At 42.1% G+C, this 22,798-nt stretch overlaps 1 protein-coding gene and 2 long non-coding RNA genes across 3 annotated transcripts in view; all 3 read left to right on the top strand.

Annotated features, from left to right (window-relative positions):
• The window catches only part of LOC145421077 (Fc receptor-like protein 5), a 34,086-nt gene extending 22,741 nt beyond the window's left edge, over nucleotides 1-11,345 (top strand). The window contains exons 2-4 of the mRNA XM_080290838.1: nucleotides 10,471-10,767; nucleotides 10,847-11,092; nucleotides 11,179-11,345. Coding sequence (XP_080146964.1) covers nucleotides 10,471-10,767; nucleotides 10,847-11,092; nucleotides 11,179-11,330 — 695 coding nt within the window. The 3' untranslated portion in view covers nucleotides 11,331-11,345. The remainder of the gene's footprint in view (nucleotides 1-10,470; nucleotides 10,768-10,846; nucleotides 11,093-11,178) is intronic.
• LOC145425643 (uncharacterized) overlaps nucleotides 1-22,798 on the top strand; it is a 96,878-nt gene that overhangs the window by 38,109 nt on the left and 35,971 nt on the right. The gene's annotated exons all lie outside the window — the stretch shown is intronic.
• LOC145425646 (uncharacterized) lies at nucleotides 11,429-14,188 on the top strand. Its single transcript, XR_013906362.1, has 2 exons — nucleotides 11,429-11,520; nucleotides 13,678-14,188. It is a non-coding gene; the product is annotated as an uncharacterized LOC145425646 (long non-coding RNA).

Below are 22,798 nucleotides of genomic sequence, written 5' to 3'. Positions count from 1 at the left end.
TACATTGTTGCTCAATCACAGCTGCCTGATCAATGTTTTTCATTAGCAATTTAGCAAAGTTGATGGTGGTGGTGTGCGTGTCTGTGTGAGTGAAAGACAGAGAGAGAGAGAGAGCGACAGATTTTCTGTTATAACCTTCATTTTATGGACGCACAGTTTGAGCACTCAGATTGCATCAGAGCATCGGGCGGAGACCCTGCATCGTGACCTACCAACTTATAACCCCTGCGAGTCAATCGTGCAGTTTGAGCAGAAGCTGAATAACGTGACTGAAAAAATCGCACAGTGTTTGCCCAGCTTTAGGTGTATGTCGTCCAAGACTTGCACCGCAGTGTTGGCGTTTGTTTCCCTGTTGGCCATGCTTCTTGTTGTGGTCATCTGTTGTCTTCTGGTATTTTCTCCGCAAACGACCTTTCCTCGACCAATGAAATGAGCGGTAATCTGAACGGTCATACTTGAATTGTCATAAGTGTGCTGTCAGCTCATTGGTCACAAAGCAGGAGAGGGGCTGGGAATTATGTTTTCAAACAAAGCGTTAATTCCATTAACATTTATAGACTACTTTTGATTCTCTTTTTTTTTTTTTTTTTTTTTTTTTTTGGCCTGTCCCGTTTGGCTCTTTTGCCATCAGAATTGTTGTCTAAAGGCAAAGAAAGATGCCTTTAGACGGATTTACTTTACCAAACTGACCATCCCAGCCTTGCCGTAATGGTCCATTTGATTCACCTTTTATTGTTTATTTTATTTTCACTTACTGAATACGGGACAGACTTGACTGGGGGAAAGAAGGGGAGAAAGAAAGAGGGAAAGAGAAACAGCTGAGAAGAGGGACGGGGGAGAAGGGCAAAAGACAAAAACCAACAGAACGGGCAGAGAAAAAAAAATGCATATATCAATCACCTGGATCACCTGCTGAGAAAGAAAAAAAGAAAGCAAGCAGAAGAGAACAAGAGTAATAGAATAAACAACATCACAATGATATATGGGAATATGACAGTAAATACTAAATGTTAAACATTATTGTGCAGCACATAAGATCAACAGAACACAGTGTGCTTTGAGGTAGGAGCCAAAAAGGGTGTAGTTTGTGGGTGTGATCACCCGTGTGTACACCTGTGAGCATGGACGCGCTTGTTTTTTGTTTTTTAAAAGGTTCCTTCATGTAATAATCTGCTAGAGGGTGTGGGGGGGGCCACAGCCCCATCCTCCAGGGCGTGAAGCAGGTGTGGAGGAGATCAAAACTCCAGACATCCAGAGGCCCCCAGAACACAAGAGACCAAGGAAGACCAACAGAGGGGCAGCTGCGCCACTGTCCCAGAAAGAGCTGAGGAGAGTCCCAGATGAGGGCTCACTCAGCAGCCGCGGAGCAGAAGCCAGGGGGAGTTGCAGTGACGCGCCCGTGAGCTCCGCCGGCAGCCAGCTGCGCCTGAGTGACCGAGCCCCAGGCCGAGAGGCCGGGGGCACCCCACCTCCGAAGTGGCCCGAGCGAGCCCCAGGCTCCAGGCCCCGATAAGCGGCCGCCAAGGAGTGAGCCGGTGTGTACCTGGACGCCCATCCCCGGACACAAAGAACCACCAATGCACCGATGTCTGAGGGGGTCCGCCACTGGCAGGGGAAGTGGTGGTAGGGGGAGATAGGCCTCCAAACCTTGGAGGGCCTGAGATGTCCCCAGAGAGGTGGCGCCTGACACCCAACCTGACATATAGACACAGACATACAGGCACACACAGATACAAACATCCATTCCCACCCTCATGCTCTCATATGCACTTACTCCACACTCAACCAACGTGGAGACAGACATAAAGAGACGCTGTACACACGATCACACTCCCCAAGCGTACTCTACAAACCGGGTCTAGGTGCCCCCGCCCCTGGAGGGGGGAACTGCACCCAGACCCAGGTGGTGTTTCCCTTTTCCCTGCGGTGGGGGGAGGCAGACCGCCCCGACTCCGCAGCAGCAGGAAGGCTCCACACCCCAGACCGCAGTCGGACGGCCAACTCCTCCTCCTAGTCCTAGCCCCCCTGCTCCAGCAGGTCGCAGAGAACGGGGGTGAGAGAAGACTCCGAACCTCCCTCCACCCGCTCATTGTAATGTTGATGCATGTGTGTTCTAAGGTGCATTTAAAACCCAGGAGGGCATGGAACTACCTGCCAGAGAGCAGCAGGTAAGCGCATGGTCCCTCCTGCTAGCCCTCAATGTCTACGTGTATTTAAAATTGAGAGGTGGGCAACGATGCCAGGGGTGGGGTGTACACCCTGATGGTACTTTGGACTCCGTGTATCGTGCCCACCCCCAAGATCCTATATGTATGTGTAATGAGAGTGTGAGTAATGTGAATGTTGTGGGATAAAATTGAGGCAGAGGCAGCCAGAAGGGGACAGAGGGGGAGGGGGGGGTAGCCTCCTCTGCACCCTGGTGACATACCCCTACTCCAAGGCCCTGCATGTGTGGGTGGTTGTGGTGGAGCGGGAAGAGGGAGGCAGCTGGAGATGGGGAGGGAAGGAAGGGAGGGGCAAGTGACCCCTCCCTGGGGCCAGCTCCCCCGCTGACCCCAGTAGGCACCCCCATACTCCGCGACCCGCCAGGGAAAGGGGGCCCAGGCCCATCCAGACCGGGCCCAGTGCAGCAGCGCCGCCCGGCCCCACAGAGCCCGGGACAGTCCACCCAACCCCACCACAGAGAAAACTGCACCCACCCCACCATCCACTCATCTTCCAGACTACATAAGACAATAAACACCCAGGCTGAGATCTTCCTCCACCTCTCCTGTATCTCCCCCTCCTGCAGAGGCAGCTCCTGAGGAGAGGAAAGCTCCTGCAAGATGTGACAATCTCCCCCACCAGTTGAAGAGCCCCCCAGGTGGCTCGACGCACCGGCGGCACCCTGCTCCAGGGCTGGGCCCCCATGCACCCACCCGCCCACAACCCCGGCAACACACCAACCAGGACCCAAGCCCCCGAGGCCCGGTCCGGGTCCCAGCCCAGAGACGGAGCGCCCCCAGAACCTCACGCCCATCCCGGACCCACCCAGGGGCAGCCAGGCTACCAGGTCAGTAACCCACGTCCGTCAGCACAGACCCTCCCCTAGCCCCGCTGCACGCAGCCGCGAGGAAACAGTCACCGGAGAGCCAATAGAGCCCCTAACTGGACATGACCGCTACCCCGGGTTGAGCCCCCCAAGGAAGATGCCTCCGGGGAACCCCCCGACGCCCTAAGCCTGTCCCTACCCCCACACCAATCACAACAGTGAAGGCGGGACCAAACTATGACCCCCCACCCCCACTAGGTGATGGAGCTGATCAAAGGAGCCCAGAGCAATTGATCTGATGTGGCGGCAGAGGCTGTATCAAGACTAATGTAATCTAATAGATAATTTCTATATTGGTTAGAATTAAGATTATTTTTATTTTTCCAGTTCATGAGGACTGTTTTCTTGGCTATGCATAGGGCAGTGAAAACCATATGGGCGATATTCTTTTCTGAAGTGACATTATCTAAGCTGCCCAACAAACACACTAAGGGGGAAGTTGGAATGTTACATTTCAGACACTTCGATAAGTCTTCACATATCTCGCGCCAAAACTTCTGAACTGGTGGACAGAACCAAAGAGCGTGGATATAATTGTCCGGTGAATTGGTTTGGCAGTGTGAGCAGTTGTTGGTAGACGTAAAGCCCATCTTGAACATCCGATGACCTGTATAGTGCACTCTATGTAATATTTTGTATTGAATTAATTGAAGACTGGGATTTCTAATTAGATGAAAGGTTTTTAAGCAAATCTGAGACCAGAAGTTTAGGTCTAAGTTAACTGATAAATCCGCTTCCCATTTTGCAATAGGAAGTGATATTGATTCATCTGTTTTAGAAAGCATTCTGTATATTTTGGATAGTAATTTGGGGGTTTTAAGAGTAAGAAATTGAACCACACTTGGTGGTGTTTGTAGTTCAACTTGACCCGGTTTAAATTTCTTTTTTACTATGGATTTAATTTGTTGATATTCTAAAAATCTTTTCTTGTTGATCCCATATTGTGTAACTAGTCCGTCAAATGAAATAAATTCTGTTCCTTCTAGTATATGTTCTAAATATTTGATTCCTTTATCACTCCAATCTGAAAAGTTTATCATATTATTGTTTTGTAATATGTCAGGGTTGTTCCAGATAGGTGTACGTTTGCATGGGATTAATGAAGACGCCGTCAATTTTAGAAACTCCCACCATGCTGTCAGAGAAGAGCTGATGTTGATGCTTTTAAAGCATTCATGTCGTTGGATGTTTGAGCTGATAAATGGTAGGTCTGAGATCTCTAGATTATTGCAGAGTGCTTGTTCTACATCTAGCCAAGGTTCATCTAAGAGGGTGTGTTTTAGCCATCCTGAGATAAACTGAAGCCTGTTGGCTAAGAAGTAGTGCTGAAAGTTAGGCAGTTCTAGTCCTCCTTTATCCTTGGTCTTTTGTAGTGTTTTTAAGCTTAAATGTGGGGGTTTATTTTTCCAAAGGAATTTGGACATACATGAATCTAGAGATCTGAACCAATCTTGTGGCGGTTTAGTTGGGATCATTGAGAATAAATAATTTATTTTTGGTAAGACCATCATTTTTATAGCGGCAACCCTTCCCATGAGTGATATGGGTAGACATTTCCATCTAGCCAGATCATCTTCTACCTTCTTTAAAAGTGGGATATGGTTTAATTTAGTTAGATCTGCAAGCTTGGGAGAAACATTAATACCTAAATATTTTATATTTCCCGATTGCAGTGGTGTAGAAGAGGAATTATGGAAGGAGCAATTAATCGGTAGGACTGTAGATTTTGACCAGTTAATTGAGTAATCTGATATTCTTGCAAAAGAACCCACACAAACACTACTTTTGATTCTCACTGTATTACGGGACAAACTGCGTCCCTTATTAGCTCAATATGGGACGTGTACTTTTGTTTCTAAATACGGGACGATTTTTAAGGGACGGTTGGCAACGCTACCGTCACCCAGCCGCCCTCTTTCCCCAGCTGCTTAGGGTCTGCCGGGGAACAGCTAGTGGGGCCTACACTATCTTTGGCTGCACCAGCTACAGAGGCCTGGCTAGCTACGGGTGAATGAAGGATGCGAAGCCGAGTCTCCAATTCAGTAATCCTGGCCTCCAGTGCTGCAAATATGCTACATTTGTTACAGATATCATTACTGCTAAAGGAGGCTGAGGAGTAACTAAACATCTGACACAATGAGCAGGAAAGTGCAGGAGGGACAGGTGAAGTAGCCATGGTGCTAACGAGTCGGCTACGAGCTAAGCTAAGCTAGCGAAACAGGAGAGACACAGTAAATGAATACTTTGGCTATAAATTAGGTAGTGAGTACACAGAAAGTGTGCTTCGGATGAAGCACGTGAAGATTATACTATGAAAGAAGAATGTATTTAAAAGTTTTTAATTAAATTGCTAAGCAGATAAGCTACTCAGAAACACCACTGTGTTTGAGCAGGAACAGGAAGTGTTGAAACGGAAATTTCAAGCTGGCATCGTTCTGATCCCATAGTCACCACTGATGAAGCTGTGTGCTGTATGCACATATACACATAAAACACAGATGTGTGAGTGTGAGAGGACTACTAGGTGTGCAAGGTTTTAGGTCTACTAACGTATGTTAGCAATGGATCCCAGACAGAGAAGACTTTGTCCCTGGACCCTCTGACAGTGTATTTGACTTTTTCTAATTGAATGAATTGTACCAGCTTGCCAAACCACCGGGACACATTAGGTTTTTTTTGCTTTTTTTTCCAATACAGGAATATTCTTCTCAGTGCAAGTAGGATTGTAAAAGCAATGTTTTTATGCCTTTTCCCTTATTGTTAAATGTCTTTTGTCTCTAATACCAAATAAAGAAGTTTTCGCCTTGGGCTGGATAGTCAGGGCTGGCAAAATTACAGACATGCTGTACTTCAGTAGAAGTACAAATACTAATTTTGAAAAACTTCAGAAAAAGTTGAGGTACTAATTGAACTTCTTTACTCAAGAAAAGGTGAAAAAAGTACTGGTTTTGAAAATGTACTCAAAGTAAAATAGTAAAAAGTACAAATGAAAATAAGCAGGCGCTTACTCACAGCAATGTCCCCTCATTTACTTATTCCAGTAATTCTTACTATTTATTGTTATATTATTATAATTATATTTCATCCATCCATTCATTTCCGCTTATCCTTTTCAGGGTCGCTGGAGCCTATCCCAGCTGTCATAGGGCAAGAGGCGGGGTACACCCTGGACAGGTTGCCAGTCTGTCGCAGGGCTACCACACAGGAACAGACAACCATTCGCACTCACATTCACTCCCGCATTCACACCTATGGGCAATTTAGATTTTTTAATTAACCTATCCCCACAAAGTGCATGTCTTTGGACTATGGGAGGAAGCCGGAGTGCCCGGGGAGAACCCACGCAAACACGGGGAGAACATGCAAACTCCACACAGAAAGACCCCGCCCTGATGGTGGAATTGAACTCAGGACCTTCTTGCTGTGCGGCAACAGTGCTAAACACCGTGCTGCCCTATATATAGTTATATTATATTTATTAAATACTATTTATATTTTATTCTTGTACAGTTAGTGTCAAGCATTCACAATTTCATTGTACATGTACAATGACCATTCCATTCTATTCTATATCCATCCATCCATTCGCTTCCGCTTATCCTTTTCAGGGTCGCTGGCGGCGCTGGAGCCTATCCCAGCTGTCATAGGGCGAGAGGCGGGGTACATCCTGGACAGGTCGCCAGTCACAGGGCCAACACACAGGGACAGACAACCATCCGCACTCACATTCACACCTAATGGCAATTTGGATTATCCAATTAACCTATCCCCACAAGCTGCATGTCTTTGGACGGTGGGAGGAAGCCGGAGTACCCGGAGGGAACCCACACAAACACAGGGAGAACATGCAAACTCCACACAGAAAGACCCCGGCCTGATGGTGTAATTGAACTCAGGACATTCTTGCTGTGAGGCAACAGTGCTAACCACCATGCCACCATGCTGCCTATTCTATTCTATTCTTAGTTATATATTTTTTCTGATTATAACAAAACTGACTGAATGTGCAACTTCCTTTAGTTGTGATCTCACTTCTGTGCTGCACAGAAAACCAAGCTCGCCTGACTGTGAGTCCCAGCAGCTCTCAGTTCTTTGAAGGAGACTTTGTGTCTCTGAGCTGGGAGGAGGACGACAGCTCTGCTGGATGGACTCTGAGGAGAAATACAAGCAAACAACAGAGGACTCAGAATAAACTGGGGTAAAGCAGCTGGTTCTTTCTGTAACATTACAGGTGTTCTCCCATAAGACAGTCTCTCTGTGTCATGTATTGGATCAGTCTGTGTTACTGGTTCTGCTGGTGAGATGATGTTTTCACGGGAAACCTGAAGGTAAGGCTCAGACTTTGTTTTCAGAAAAACAAAATCAGAAAAAAAATTGAAAGTTAAAAAATGTTTAACAGTTTCATTAAAATGAAGTGTGCATTGAGATTAACATACAATAACTTACAGTTGTTCATCTTGTTTTTTAGCAGATGGGGGGAAAAGTTGAAAAACAACAACAACAAAATAACCCACCCAATGACCAACTAATAAGGCCCTGAGGCCACTGACACCATAGAAAGACCGATCCTGGATTCCCACCAGTGTTTTAATGGATGACACCATCTACAACCCTCCACACTGTACTGTGGAGCAACACAGGGCACACACACAGCTCTGAATTCATTTCCATCCTACCCAGCAGATTGTTCTCCACAACATCTGCCTGTGGGTTCAGGATTTTTAATGTGGGTTGGTATACACCACTCATCCACTCTAACAGTGTTAGAGTGCCACTCAGAGTGCCACAGAGCTGTATTTTGAGCCTCCTCCTTTACCTTTTGTACACTCGTAATTTTAGACCAACTCAGGACACCAACACCATCGTTAAATTAGCAGTTTATACGACTTATTATTAAATTACTTATTACTAAATATAAAGAGTGTGTATTACAAAAAGGAGGTACTGAGGCCTCGCAGAGAGCTGCACTGTATTTTTGTATAGTCCAGAAATTAGTTTTCAGCAATTGTCTTGCAAGACGTACAGTGGGCTAGCGGGGGGAACCATACGCTCACACACAGAGGAAGAGGGCGGGATTACTTTAATGTCTCTAGGAAATGATGACAAAGTCACATCATGAAGTTGTCGAGCACAATGAAGGAATCATCTCTGCAAATTTGGCTCTGTAAGTACACAGTTTCTCTTTAAATACTGTAATTACTATGCATTCTTGATCAGTATGATGGAGAAGAAGACATTAAAAACAGTTCAAGTTAAAAACAGGACAGGACAAACTGCAGGTCTGATATAGGACCTGCTTTTACTTTCTTAACCAGGAAACAAGCTGTGAAAGACTTAGAAAGACTCAGTCATGAAGTTATAAATACACCTGCCTACTTGCATTACATTTATTTAACACTAAAAGCATTTTGTGTGTGTGTGTTTGTGTGTCTGTATGTGTGCTTGTATATGTGTTGTGGTATTGGCCTCACAGGCGGCCACAAAAATATAAGAAACACATTTTAAATGTATTAATTATGGTTAAAGTAGAACAGAGTTTATCATGTCATCCACATTTCCCTGCAGGCCTGCAGCCTCTCATCCAGCCTCCACATTGCTTCGCCTCAGTCTGCAGTTTTTCCTGCTCAGGCCTTTATCCCATTCGATTAAGCTGCTCTGCACTGGAATTCACTTTTCCTTTGCTCAGATTAGCTCTCCACACAGTTCAGCTACGGTTCCCCCGCTGCTCTGCACAGTCAGGATTCATGATTTTCCATGCACTCTGTCACACAGTCCCAGAGTTGGTAATTAATTCAGTTGCTTTCAATTCAGTTTTATTTATATAGCGCCAAATCACAAAAACAGTTGACTCAAGGTGCTTTATATTGTTTGGTGAAGACCCTACAATAATATAATCATTTTATAATAATAATCAATGATGCACAAATACATAGTTATTGTACTTCAGTAAAATGTTCAGGTACTATGCAAAACCTCCAGTGTTAAATTGACACTAGAAAGTATCTATATGTGTCCACTCTTTTGAGTGTTAAATTAACAATTTTGACAGTGTTGTATTTCTAACAGTGACCTAGTTAAAGATTAACAATGACTAACATTAACAGTGTTGTTTTTCTAACATTGAAATATTACTAGCATTTTTAGTTAATTTCCAGGGATAGAAAATCAGCACTGCTCAGTGTTAGGACCTGGGGTACAGAAGGAAGGGTATGAAGTGGAATTAGCAGGGGTGTAGGAGGGGTCCTCTCTCCTCTGTTTTGACTCGAAACCAGAGTAACTGTTATATATTTTAAAAAGAAAACAAATTCCCCCCTCGCCCCTGTGAGTAGTCTATCCTTCAAGCTCGGATCATCTACCAGAGACCTGGAAGCTTGAGGGTCCTGTGCAGCATCTGTTCCTTCTGGACAAAGATCTCAGATGCTGTTTTTCTCCTTTGTCTTTGCTGATATTCTACATCATTTGTTCAAAACTGAGTATATTCATTAGAATTAAAATTTAGACTGAAGAGATTTTATCTCTGGAGGTGTGGGACCTGACTGACCTGAGGCGCTGACCAGAAGGCAGCGGGTAAAACAGGTGGTAAGGAGGGTACAAGGGGCTGCGTGTGATGGCCCTTGTTTTCCTGAGACAGGAGGATCTGGTGATGGCCCCCAGAGGTGGCAAAGGGTATCCAGTGATTTTTGGGAAGTGTTAATTACCCTCGGCACAGCTTTCCTGTTCTCAGCTGTGGCCCCTGCTCAACAAACACCCAGACAGTAGGACCACTGAGGAGTGATAGAAGACCAGCAGCAGCTTCTGGTTATTCTTCCTCAGGACACGGAGGAAGTGCAGCTGCTGTTGGGCCTTCTTTACCAGGGCATTGGTGTTGTGGGTCTAGGTGAAATCAACAGACATGTGGGTACCCACAAACCTTAAGGTGGAGACAGAATCCACTCATTCTCCATCAGAGGGGAGCAGACCCATCTGTGCCTCCTGAAGTCCATTATGACAGAAGTAATTTTAAGAAGTGGATAATTTCATGGTAATGTGGGGCAAACACAAAAGAAAATTCCTCATCTTACACTGTAACTACACTATACTTTATAGAGTTAATCTAGCATTTTGTTAGATATACACTGTTTAAATATATTTAATTAACATTCATTATTCAGTTAGGGCTTGCAACAGCTGAAGCATAAATAAGTATAAAGTTTAAAAACATTGTGATTTTCTTTTTGTATTTTTGTCACTTTGGGATAAATCATCTGATTTCATTTCATCTGATTAAAAGAGCAAAGCTTATTGTTACTACTCTTTATTTTTAATGATTTCATGATATACTAAAACATTACGGTGCACTTTTTTCTGACTGAACTGAATGTAAGTTTAATCTTTTGTAGTTCTGATCTCACTTCTGTGCTGCACAGTAAACCAAGCTCGTCTGACTGTGAGTCCCAGCAGCTCTCAGTTCTTTAAAGGAGACTTTGTGTCTCTGAGCTGTGAGGAGGACGACAGCTCTGCTGGATGGACTCTGAGGAGAAACACAAGCAAACAACAGAGGACTCAGTGTGAAGATGGGTGGGGAAAACCAGCTGGTTCTTCCTGTAACATCACTGTGTTCCCTCATGACAGTGGAGTTTACTGGTGTGAGTCCAGAGAGGGTCCCATCAGTAACATGGTTAAGCTGACAGTCACTGGTAAGCTGAGTGTGTGGAGTTAGTGTTGATGAAGCTGTGTGTAAATGGATGAAATGCTGTAGTTTGTCTCTGTGTTGAGGTGGATCAGTGATCCTGCAGAGTCCTGTCCTCCCTGTGATGGAGGGAGATGACGTCACTCTGCTCTGTAAAACAAAGACCACTCCCTCCAACCTCCCAGCTGCTTTCTATAAAGATGGCTCCCTCATCAGGAAGCAGCCTACAGGTCACATGACCATCCAGCATGTTTCCAGGTCTGATGAAGGCCTCTACAAGTGTGACATCAGCGGTCATGGAGAGTCTCCATCCAGCTGGATCACTGTCACAGGTGACACACTCACCTGTCTGTGTTTCTGCAGCTTTCAACATTCACAATGTGACGACAACTTAATGACTGTGTTTGCTTTGTTTTAGACAAACACACCACCACACCTCCACCTACATATCGCCCTTCCTCACTCTCGCCTCCTGTTCTCTCTGTGCTGTCATGTGTTGGATCAGTCTGTGTTGTGGCTCTGCTGGTGGGACGATGTGTTCACCTGAAGGTGAAACTCAGACTTTATTAGTTAGAAACAAAAAAATAGAAAGTTAAAATACATTTAACAATTATGTTTCCACTGACATTAACATACAATAACTTATACAGTCATTCATCTTGTTTTTCAGCAGATGGGGGAGAAGATGAAAAAAGTGACATCATGTACAGTGACATCAAAATCTCAAATCATCAGCGACACCTATTAAGACAAAGCAAAGGTAATATTTCATTTTATGTATGTATTTACTTTATGTATGAAGTTTCATGCTTGTATCTTTGTTAGCAATTTCTACAGGAAAACCAAAAAGTGGTTAAAAGGTACAGACAGCTCAGTGGAGTTTTCCTGTTTCGTTTCAGTGTTCCTCACCAAAACTCACTGTATCATTTTTAGTAATATGTTAAACATGATTCAGATCCCTTAACCTTCATGTTGTGTTTATTTCATATGAAACAATTTTGTTTTCCCAGTAAAAACATGACAGGTTTCATTAAAACTCATCATAAAACACTATAACAACAGATATATTTCACTACTAGTTGCATTAGTTCTTTTTATCAAGTTAACTTCTTGAACTTCTGTTTGTTATTTGTGGGCTGTGTGTCTCATTAATCTGAGCTTAAATATCTTGAATTCAAGTTCTAAAAACCATAATTTCTGCATTTTTTGAGATTCTTCCAGTATTGCGCCGTCTCCAACTTTGGTGGGGCTGTGGTCATATTGTTCCCCTGCCACTGAGAGAATACCTTAGACGATTTGGTTGTGTACAGCTGGTTTAGTAAGACTAGATGCCTTTGAGAAGTCGGTATTCTGTTAGGGTCCTAAGGCTAGACCCACAAATGCTAAGCAAACCCACCTCAGATATAAGAGAGAGACAGAAAAATGAAGCCATAGCAGCTTGGAGGTCGCCTGTATTAACAAGGTCCGCGTCAGGTGTTGAGGAACCAGGACCATTTTGCATGTTTCCCCTGCATATGCAGTCTGCTTTCATGGGCATAGACACAAGACCCTCCTACAATCCTTTGATTTGTTTCAGAAATATCATTGTCCAATCAAAGCCTATAAATGTACTGTAGTTGTTCTGTATTTGTAGACAACCATTAACAGTGAAAGTTGTTCTTTACATGCCAAACTGTGTTGTTCAGTCTGTGGTTAACAGAAACTAGCAGCTTTGTGGTTGTCCAGGTTTCTATTTCCTGTTTCTGCTCAGTTTTTACTGCAGGGCTGTTAATGCACTTACATTCAATTTTGGATGCGACTTACATGAACGTAATTTTTGTGTTGTGATATCCTGGTATGTTGATAGCTGGTGCGTTCATCCTGTAGTTTCAGCACATAGCCCAGTCAGTTTAAATTTAGCACTCTATATTGTCATTTAGTGCACTGATGTTTAAAAGGTAAACGAAAAGGGTAGTGTTGGGTTTATCTAGCCACAAACCCTGCTGGAACAGCAAGACCAACAAACTGCACGACAAAAAAAAAAAACAAGACAGAGCTCTTTGTGGCTCACGAGGGAAGTCAGCTCAGGCCTTCACCTGTCCTTAGCCAACTTCGACTGATTCCTTCGCTACAGCAAACAATCATTCATGAATATGCAATTACATGTGACATTTATAAGCAGACATATCTGAACAACATCAATGTCTGTATTCTGTGTGTGTGTGTGTGTTCCAGCCATACTATAAATAGACCTATGACCTTTCAATAAATTTAAACCGTGTGTATGAGGTATGCAGAAAAGCAGAAGTAAGCGTCTCGCTAAACTATAAAAACAAGAACTTCTAACAGGTCATGTCTCAAACGCACATTTAAAGGTGTGAACTGTCAAACTTTTAAAAGAAACAGAACAGTCCGGTTTCAAAAGCTATAATTGAATTATAACGTTGAGCCTGCTTCCTCTCATCTCATGGTACACAAGTGCACACAGAATCTTATCTAATAAGGATAAGATTTTTATCAGCATATGAATGAATATGTAAGCATAAATGATTATATATTTCTAAGCACAAATGACAATAAAAAAAATATCAATTCCAAGAGCTAGTTCTTTTCTACTTCTGTGCCACCATCTTCTCTCTTCTCATATGGGAATTAAAATTTGTCTTGATAATATATCAAAGATACAAAAAAAATGACAAGCTTTTATCATTTAAATACCATAAAGGGTACAAAATGTGTATAATTCTGACTTCTCCAGCAGTCAGTTGTTGAAATGTTTGTCTGCTATAGCATTGTTCTAAACTTTTTCCTATTTCACAACTGTACAAATAGGAAGAAGAATAAATAATGTCACCTTTGTGCTATGATTAATGTGACTGGCATTATTTATGTGACTGAACTACCTGCAATGATGTCCTCTGTGTGTTTTATTGTACAGAGACTGATTCAGCTGCAGTCTACTCAGCAGTGAGAACAGAAGAGCTCAGTTATGGACGAATCATCATCAAAGAGAAGGAAAAAACCAAGAACAAAACCAAGAGGTACAGCTGCTTTTCTTTGTGTCTGTTAGGACACAGTTAGCTCATGGGTAAATAATGGAGAGCAAAGATGAGCTTATGGCATTTTTTGTTGTTCTCAGGACTGAATTTTTGTAGTGATACACTCTGTATTGGTTTAACATCCGTTTGCTTACTGGTAGAACTGTTGCCTGATTCCACGGGTGTTAACGTTGAATTGCTAAAGATAACGGGTGGGTTTTCCAAAACAAACAATAACCACAGAGCTGCTTAATTTCTAAAATATGTGTTATAATGTCCATGAAAACAGCAAGTGTCATATTTTAAAGCACTTCTGTGGACTAACATTTGTATAAGTTGTAATATCTTCAGTTTCAGTGTGCAGACAGCTGATAGAAAAGCTGCTTTTCAAATAAAGATGTGGTAAAGGAATCAAATTCATGATAATTTCAGGTGTGTGGTAATATTTAAAACTACGTTCACACTGCACACAAAAGTGCATCAAATCCGACTTTTTTGACCCTATGTGACCCATAGCCGATCATGGTATGGCAGTGTGAACGGCACAAATCCGATCTGGGTCACTTTCGTATGTGGTACTGAATCCGATATATATCTGATGTTTGAGAAAGTGACTGCTGTTTGAATGGTCAAGTCGCATTAAATCCGTGTTTTACATCACTGACACAAGACAGACGGCAATTATCAGCGCCGGAGAAGACATCGCGAACGCTTCCTGGCCATCCAGTGTTAGTGAAACTGTTTGGACGTGAACATTTTATTTGTACTGTATAATAAGGTGACCATATTTTGATTTCCAAAAAAAGAGGACACTTAGCTCAGTCATGAAGAACTTGCTTAAAGAAACATATTTAATCCAATCCTCCCCAATCAGCTGCTCCCTGTATTCAACTCTAAATAGCTGGCAGCTGGACTAGAGTAGAATCTCCACTCCCACATGGGTGTGGCCTACACCTCACATCAAACACAAAGAAACACCAAAGCATGCAATTAATACAAAACAGAATCTAAAGTAATGCCAACCCAAAAGCTTAGTGGGGGATTCTCTCTATCCTTTTCCACCATGCTATACTCTGTAACATATACATTTTACATCAGATGAAAACTTTGGTTGTAAGATTCTGATAATTATTTATTAAAACTAGACATTTTACTATGAAAGTGTACCTAAAAAGCTGGCCAGTTAGAGTGTGCATTGTGTATACATGTACATATATATCAGAGGATAGACTTTAAAGTTCTGATGCTGGCCTATAAAGCTCTGAATGGTTTAGGACCAAAATACATCAATGACCTCCTGACCCAGTATGAACCTTCCAGATCCCTCAGGTCATCTGGATCCGGTCTTTTATCAGTTCCCAGAGTCAGAACCAGACACGGAGAAGCTGCATTCAGCTTTTATGCTCCTTATATCTGGAACAAACTCCCAGAAAGCCTCAGATCAGCTGAAACACTCAGTTTATTTAAATCCAGGTTGAAGACTCACCTGTTCTCAGCTGCATTTGAATAAAGCACCAAATCCACACTTTAAGCTTAAATTTCAAAACTTACATTTAACTACTGATTTTATCTATTGTTCTGATTTAATCTGTTTTGATTTTATATACTGTTTTGTTTGTTTGTTTGTTAATTAGTTAGTTAGTTTATTTGCTTGTTTTATTCAATTTTAAATCATGCTTTTTATTTGTTTTTGTTTCTAATGTCTCTGTAAAGCACTTTGAATCACCTTGTTGTTGAATTGTGCTATACAAATAAATTTGCATTGCCTTGCCTTACAAGGTCACATTCAGAATGACAACAGCCAGTAGGTGGCAGCAGAGGAGCTTCAGTTTGCCCAACACAATGTGTCTGACCTTTGACCTTTAATGTAACACGAGGAGTAACTGTGATTTTGAGCTTAAAAGTGAAAACAAGCTGTCAATTAAATTAAGTGGCTGTAGTAAAAAAAAACTGAGTTATGAGCACTGTTATGCCTGTTAAGTTCATAAAATCCAGTTTTAGCTGAGATCTAAAAAAGAAAAAAAAACACCTGTTTCCTTGTCTCTCTTTCCTTGTGTCTCTTCCTTGTCTCCTCTGCTCTTATCTCTGGTGGAAGGGAGTAAGACACGAGGAAAAGGATCAAGGAAGTCCAAACTGTGAGAGAAGAAGAGAGTTACAAAGTTACAAAGACTGACTGAGTGATAATATTGGGTTGAGGTGGCAGGGTTTTCAGACAACCTTCTTCCCAGGAACACTTCCCATTTCCTTCTGGGGGATCCCCAGGCATTCCCTAGAAAGACAAGAAACATAACCTCTGCTCTGAGTGCCTGGAGGGTCTGGATGTACCTTGGGGTCTCTTTTAGAGGTCCTGAAACACCTCCAAAGAGATACACAGGAGCAAGCAGTATCAAAGACTTGTTCTTTTGATATTACTAACCAGTCAAATCCAAGTTCAGATTATTTGATCCCAGTTTATTTTGGCACACAGTGAACTTTCTTATATAGTTATATATATTATATTAATTTATATTTATTCTCTGAGTGTTAAATGTGTTTGATGGCAATAAAGTTATGCACAGTTAGCAGTAACTTGAAGCTGAACTAGAGCTCTAGAGCTACACTGTTCACATGTACTTTAATAAAGTTAGAAAGCATTCATGGAAAAAAGAAGACTAAACGAGTCATTTGCAGCTCTCACTTCAAGTCTGACTCTCACAATGTGATATTTAGCCCTCAACAAGTAAGCTCGTCCTTCTCTGGTATCAACCAGGCCTCTCTCCTGACATGTAAGAATTTAACACTGCAAACAGTGAACGTAAACAACCCAGCTTAGTTTGTTAATAAGACAAATAAACATTTAAAACATCCATACTGCCCATGAGAGAAGGAGTAAACTGTGATATTTAACATGAACACACACAGGCTGCCCATTCGGCTGTCACCACAAGACAGCAAACTGTTTTTTACAGCATGTCACAAAAAGCTGTTACCTATTTCTAAGATTCATTTTAAACATTAGGCTGCGTTCACACTGCAGGTCTTGATGCTCAATTCCGATTTTTTGATCAAATCCGATTTTTTTTGTCTGCTTGTTCACACTACAAATAAAATGCGACAGCAAACGCGCTCTAGTGTGAACCTTCAAAGCGGCCCGCATGCGCAAAAGAAGACGTCACACACAAAGTGCTCTGTTTAGACAAAGAGCAAACAAAATATTGTTTGACTGATGGCCCTTAATATAAAGACTTCGGACTTTACGTTTCCCAATTTTTGCTTTAAGTTATTTTGTTATTTACATAATAATGTAAATAACCTAATAATGATCCTTATTGCTGTTTTAGAGGAGTGGTGCTTCAAAGGATAGTTGCAGTTTTCTGTCAGAATCTGCAGATCATACACTACAAATAAAATGTTCACGTTTCTCCAACGTTGTCTTTCAAACAGTTTCACTGACATCTACACGGGATGGCCAGGAAGCGTTCGCGATGTCTTCTCCGGAGCTGATAATTGGCATCTGTCTTGTGTCAGTGACGTAAAAGACGCATTTAATGCATAAACAGCAGTCGCTTTCTAAAACATCAGATATGTATCAAATTCAGTACCACATATGAAAGTGACCCAGATCGGATTTGAAAATATCGGATTTGTGCTGTTCACACTGTCATACCAGCATAGGTCGCATAGGGTCAAAAAAATCGGATTTATGCACTTTTGCCTACAGTGTGAACGTAGCCTTAGAGTAATGTTTCCAGGACCTTTTTGAAAATCTGCTATGAAGGATTAAGGCAGTTCTGAAGGCAACAGGGGGTTAAATCCAGTACTAGCAAGGTGTACCTAATAAAGTGGCCAATGAGTGGATGTACTGTGTATAAAGGCACCAGTCACACAATAATAAAGGTCAATAGGTGGCAGCAGAATTCACCTAACACATGTGAGCTAATCTGACCTCTGACCTTTAGTGTCACAAGAGCAAAAACAACTATTAATATGAAGTTAGAACTCAAATTTCACTGACATCTCATTCTGACTCCTCTCTCCTCATGTGTCTTTCTCGCCTCCTCTGCATTCATCTCTGGTGGAAGCAGGAGGCCATGCTGATAAATGTTTGTCCTATTCATAGATATAGCATTGCTATTATATTTGTTTCATGTTAGAAAGTACTACCATCCTCAGATCCCCACTCCCACTCCCCCCCATCATCCTGACTGACACCCCCATCACCTCTGTGGACTCATTCCGCTTCCTGGGTACCACCATCACCCAGGACCTGAAGTGGGAGCCCACCATCACCTCCGTCATCAAGAAAGCCCAGCAGAGGATGTACTTCCTGAGGCAGCTGAAGAAATTCAACCTGCCAACACGGACGATGATGCAGTTCTACACTGCAATCATCGAGTCCATCCTCACCTCCTCCATCACCGTGTGGTACACTGGAGCCACTATCAGGGACAAACAGAGACTGCAGCGTGTTGTGCGCTCTGCTGAGAAGGTGATTGGCTGCAGACTCCCATCTCTGCAGGACCTGTACACCTCCAGGACACTGGGGCGTGCAGCTCGGATCTCAGCTGACCCTTCTCACCCTGGACACAGTCTGTTTGACCTGCTCCCCTCAGGCAGGAGGCTCCGGTCCATTCGCACCAGAACCTCTCGCCATAAGAACAGTTTCTTCCCCTCTGCTGTTGGACACATGAACAATAACCGTATGACTGTTCCCACCACTAACACATGACCCTACGCTGTGTTCACTGCATCATTCCATGTTTGGCACTGATCACCACCTGCACTCATGTATATATCTTTCTACGTAGCACTTTTAATTCTTATTCTTACTTTTATTTTTTTCATGTCTATTTAAGCGCAATTTATGCCAGTATGTTTGCACTGAAGCACCGCAGCAATTTCCTCATGTTGTAAACCTGCTCAACATTTGGCAATAAAACCCTTTCTGATTCTGATCACCACAGTCCAGCTATTTTGTGTTATTGTAGGGCCTTTACCTTACAAAATAAAGTGCCTGGAGGCAGCTGTTGTTGTGATTTGACACTATATTAATACAGTGGAACTGAATTGAACTAAGGTGGTTGTAGCTCAGGTGGTAGATCAGGTCATCTACTGATCGGATGGTTTGATCCTTGGCTCTCTAGTCTGCATGCCAAGTATCCTTGAGCAAGATACTAACCTCAAGTTGGTCTAAGGTGCATCCATCTGAGTGTGAATGTTGTTAGTTAGTGAGCATTTAAACAGCATAGAAGAAAGTGAATGTGAGAGAGTAGAAAGTCGGGAGAGTAGAAAAGCACTACATAAGATTCAGTCCATTTACCAACTGAATTGGTTGCACATTACCAATCCAGCCCTATTGTCCAGCAGGCGCAACAGGTGGGTTTAAGTCTTGTGTTTAGTGTTTGCAGTGGTTAAGTGAGGTCAGACAGGAGTCTCCATGGACTGTAATGTTTGCAGATGGCACTATCATCACCTCTTTCTCGAGGAAGAATAACCTGGACCAGAAGCTGCAGCTTGCCTCATTGGAGAGCATGCTGTCCTACTGCCTGGGGTTTTGAAACACAGGGCGACTACCAGTATGAGCCTAGGTCTAAATAATCCTTATCACTAGGACACTAGGACAGCTGGGTGTCCTGGTGTGATATATGTTATCAATATAAGCCTATAAATAAAAGAATACTATAGTTGTTCTGTGTTTGGAGATGACCGTTAACTGTGAGAGCCGTTCATTGCTCAACATCCTCAGGCATGTTTTTCACTCTGTGGTTAACAGAAACTAACAGCTCTGTGGTCGTCCGGGTTCCTGTTTCAGATAAAAACACTTCAGCTTCTCATGTTTTACTGCAGGGCTGTTAATGCACATACAGAAAAACTAAATTTTGCACAACTATAATAAAAATTTAAAATATATAAAGAAAGAAACAAGAAAGACAAACAAGAAATCTAACAGTACATTTTTTGTTCTTTTTGCAGTGACATCCTGACATGTTGACCAGCTGGTACGTTCAACCTGTGGTTTCAGCACAGCTCTGTGCTCAGTCTGTTTAAATATAGCCTTTAGTATCAGCTCAGCCCCCAAACTACTTTTTCGTGTCTTTTTATAAATAGGGGAATTAAAATTGTTTTTAACAATATATCAAAGAAAAAAAATGAAATTACAAGTTTTTATGATTTAAATACCATAAAAAGTATTAGCCAAAAAAATGTGGTTTTGACTTTTCCAGCAGTCAGTTGGAAGTGTGGAAATGTTTTTCTGCTGCAGCATTGCTCTGATTTATATAATATCTATGACTGTACCACCTGCACTGATGTCCTGTGTGTGTGTTTACCGTGCAGAGACAGATTCAGCTGCAGATGCTCTGTGTTATGATTCATGTCCTTTTGCTAACATGTTCTAACACAGCTGCAGCTGTTCATGAATGTCCCAGTAAAAAAAAAAAAAAAGCAATCAGGGCTTTTACAGATATATGATATGGGAGATTCCTCCAACATAAACACATTATATCATAGATATTCAGAAGAGAAAGATTTTGGTATGAAAACCTACATTTGAGATGATTATCCTGTATCATTAAAACACTTCTAGCATTCGTAAGTCTGAAAATCACTTTAAATGTATTGAATTGTCATCAGTTTTTCATTAAACCCCATGTATTAATCACTGGATGGTCAATGTTTGCATAAAAGGTGTAAATAGAACAGCTTCAGCTTGTTTCAAATGGACTGTGTGATGCTACAGAGAGATTTGACACTACGGTTCTAATCATAGTATGAGACATGACATAGTGCTGTTTTGTACCTTGCTGTAAAATGTGTTGTGGGTTTTTTTTCTTCTTCTGCCGTTAATGACGAATGAGATAAAAAAACACAGTGACATTAGTTTCTATGGAATTTTGTTTTTTATTTTTATAATGTCACATGAAACTAGTCATTTCCATGTCATCATCACGCACTAACACTACATTTATAAGTTGTGGTATCTTTACTATTATTATGCAGAGGGTGAAACAGCTGCAGTTTTCTCACGACAGAGCAGACTGTAGCTGATAGAAAAGCTGCTTTTCAAATAAAGAGCCGATAAAGGAATCACATTTATGAAGAAGGTAATATTCATTGTAATATTTAAAGCTGCAGAGTCACAACCCTACTGAGGCTCTTCAGACATAAATTGCCAAACGCTTCCTGGTGGGTTTCTTTCACATTAAAAGCTCATTAATGAAGGAATGTTCCAAGAGTTTTAATGTGAAAATTCTGGAGGAAATGCTGAGGTTCACTGATGACAGCTTGATATTGTTTAGAGTTCATCAGTGCTCCAGAAAACAGGAAAACATGAAATGCAGAGTTTGTGTTGTGGGAATATATTATTGTGACTTTAGAGATTTAGCTGCAGAACTGTTAGCAAGCATCATACTTGTTAGTCATTTAAATAGATTATAGATCAGTAGGTCTAACACGCGCAGACACACACAGAGGGAGAGAGAGAGACCCTTTACTAAGGTAAAGAGTCGGGTGACAGGAGGTGAGGGTGCAAAGTGTCACTGCTGAGTCAGGGGGGTTCAGATCAACTGGTGTTATGTAAGGGCATACCAGAGTTTGTGTGCAACTGATTGATCTCCAAATGCACATTTGTTTAATTTGTCTGCAATAAAAGTTGAACCTAGTCAATTGTCTCGTCGCACTTCTTCTGCCAGTATCAAAGGATCGGGGAGAGACGGTGAGGGCTTTAGTCTCTACAGTGTGTGTGTGTGTGTTCAGACTTTAAACCAGACCCAGACGTCATCCGCTCCTTACAGAAGTAGTCCATTAGTCCAACCACTGGAATCCAGCCTTCATCTGTAATATTCATTTGTTTGTGTGCTCTTCTGATTAAATTTATGTAGCCTGGCTAAATTAACCAGCCCAGAACACAGATTATCTTTGGGGTTCTTTTAATCTGAATGATAAAGTAAGCGCTCAGAAGAAAATAAAAAAGCTTGTAAAAATAAAGAAATAAAATTGTTACAGACAGTTCTTATCCAGTAACAGCTTTGTGCACTGGTAACCCACTGCTACTGCAGGTTATTTCCCCAACTTTATCAGCATCTGGAACTCAAGGACGTCTAGCGTCATTTTGTGTCTGGTATAAACCCATACATAAATAAAACAAAACTTAGCAGTGCAAAAATAACTGTAGTGGCTTCTCCTGCTAAGATACAGAGCCAAGATTAAACAGTTAACAAGGTACATTTCCCTCTTACCCACAGAGATAGTATAATACAAGTGTGAACTCAAATACATACAGTGCATTAATTCAGCAGAAAACTGAATATAGATCCCTCTGAGATGAACGGCGAAGTTGGTTGCAGCCACTCCTGGTGCCTTAACTGTTGCACACTTTGCATTTAAAACATATCAGGCAGCGAAAAAAGGCATTGCACACCCACATAACACCAATGCAAGCTAGCACTCCCGTGAATGTCTCTGTAGAGACCCATGTGATCCCTTGCGCTCTCACGGATACCCCAAAAGAAACAGCGCCATCCAGTGGCATGTCCCATAATATCGAACTTCCACCTGGCTACATTTAGATTTAGTCACTTACAGTTATTTATTCACATTTCAGTCACTTTAATTTTTAAAACTGTGTAATTTATTATTTATTTATTATTTTTATTATATTCTGTGTATTTATTATTTCACTCCTATTGCCTGTTCTTATTGTCCTTATCTTCAACGTTATGCTGCTCGGTTGTTTGTTAATTGCCCCTTGGGGATAAATAAAGTTTTCTGATTCTGATTTTAATTAAAACCAGGGCGATCGTGGCTCAAAGAGTTGGCAGTTCGTCTTGTAACCGGAAGGTTTCCGGTTCGAGCCCCGGCTCAGACAGTCTCGGTCGTTGTGTCCTTGGGCAAGACACTTCACCTACCACCTACTGGTGTTGGCCAGAGGGGCCGATGGCGCGATATGGCAGCCTCGCTTCTGTCAGTCTGCCCCAGGGCAGCTGTGGCTACAATTGTAGCTGCCTCCACCAGTGTGTGAATGAATAGTGGAATTGTGCAGCA

The sequence above is a fragment of the Astatotilapia calliptera genome, chromosome 3 (genome assembly GCF_964374335.1).
Source record: "Astatotilapia calliptera chromosome 3, fAstCal68.1, whole genome shotgun sequence".
In the NCBI taxonomy this organism is placed as follows: Eukaryota; Metazoa; Chordata; class Actinopteri; order Cichliformes; family Cichlidae; genus Astatotilapia; species Astatotilapia calliptera.
This window is presented reverse-complemented; position numbering and strand designations above follow the sequence as displayed.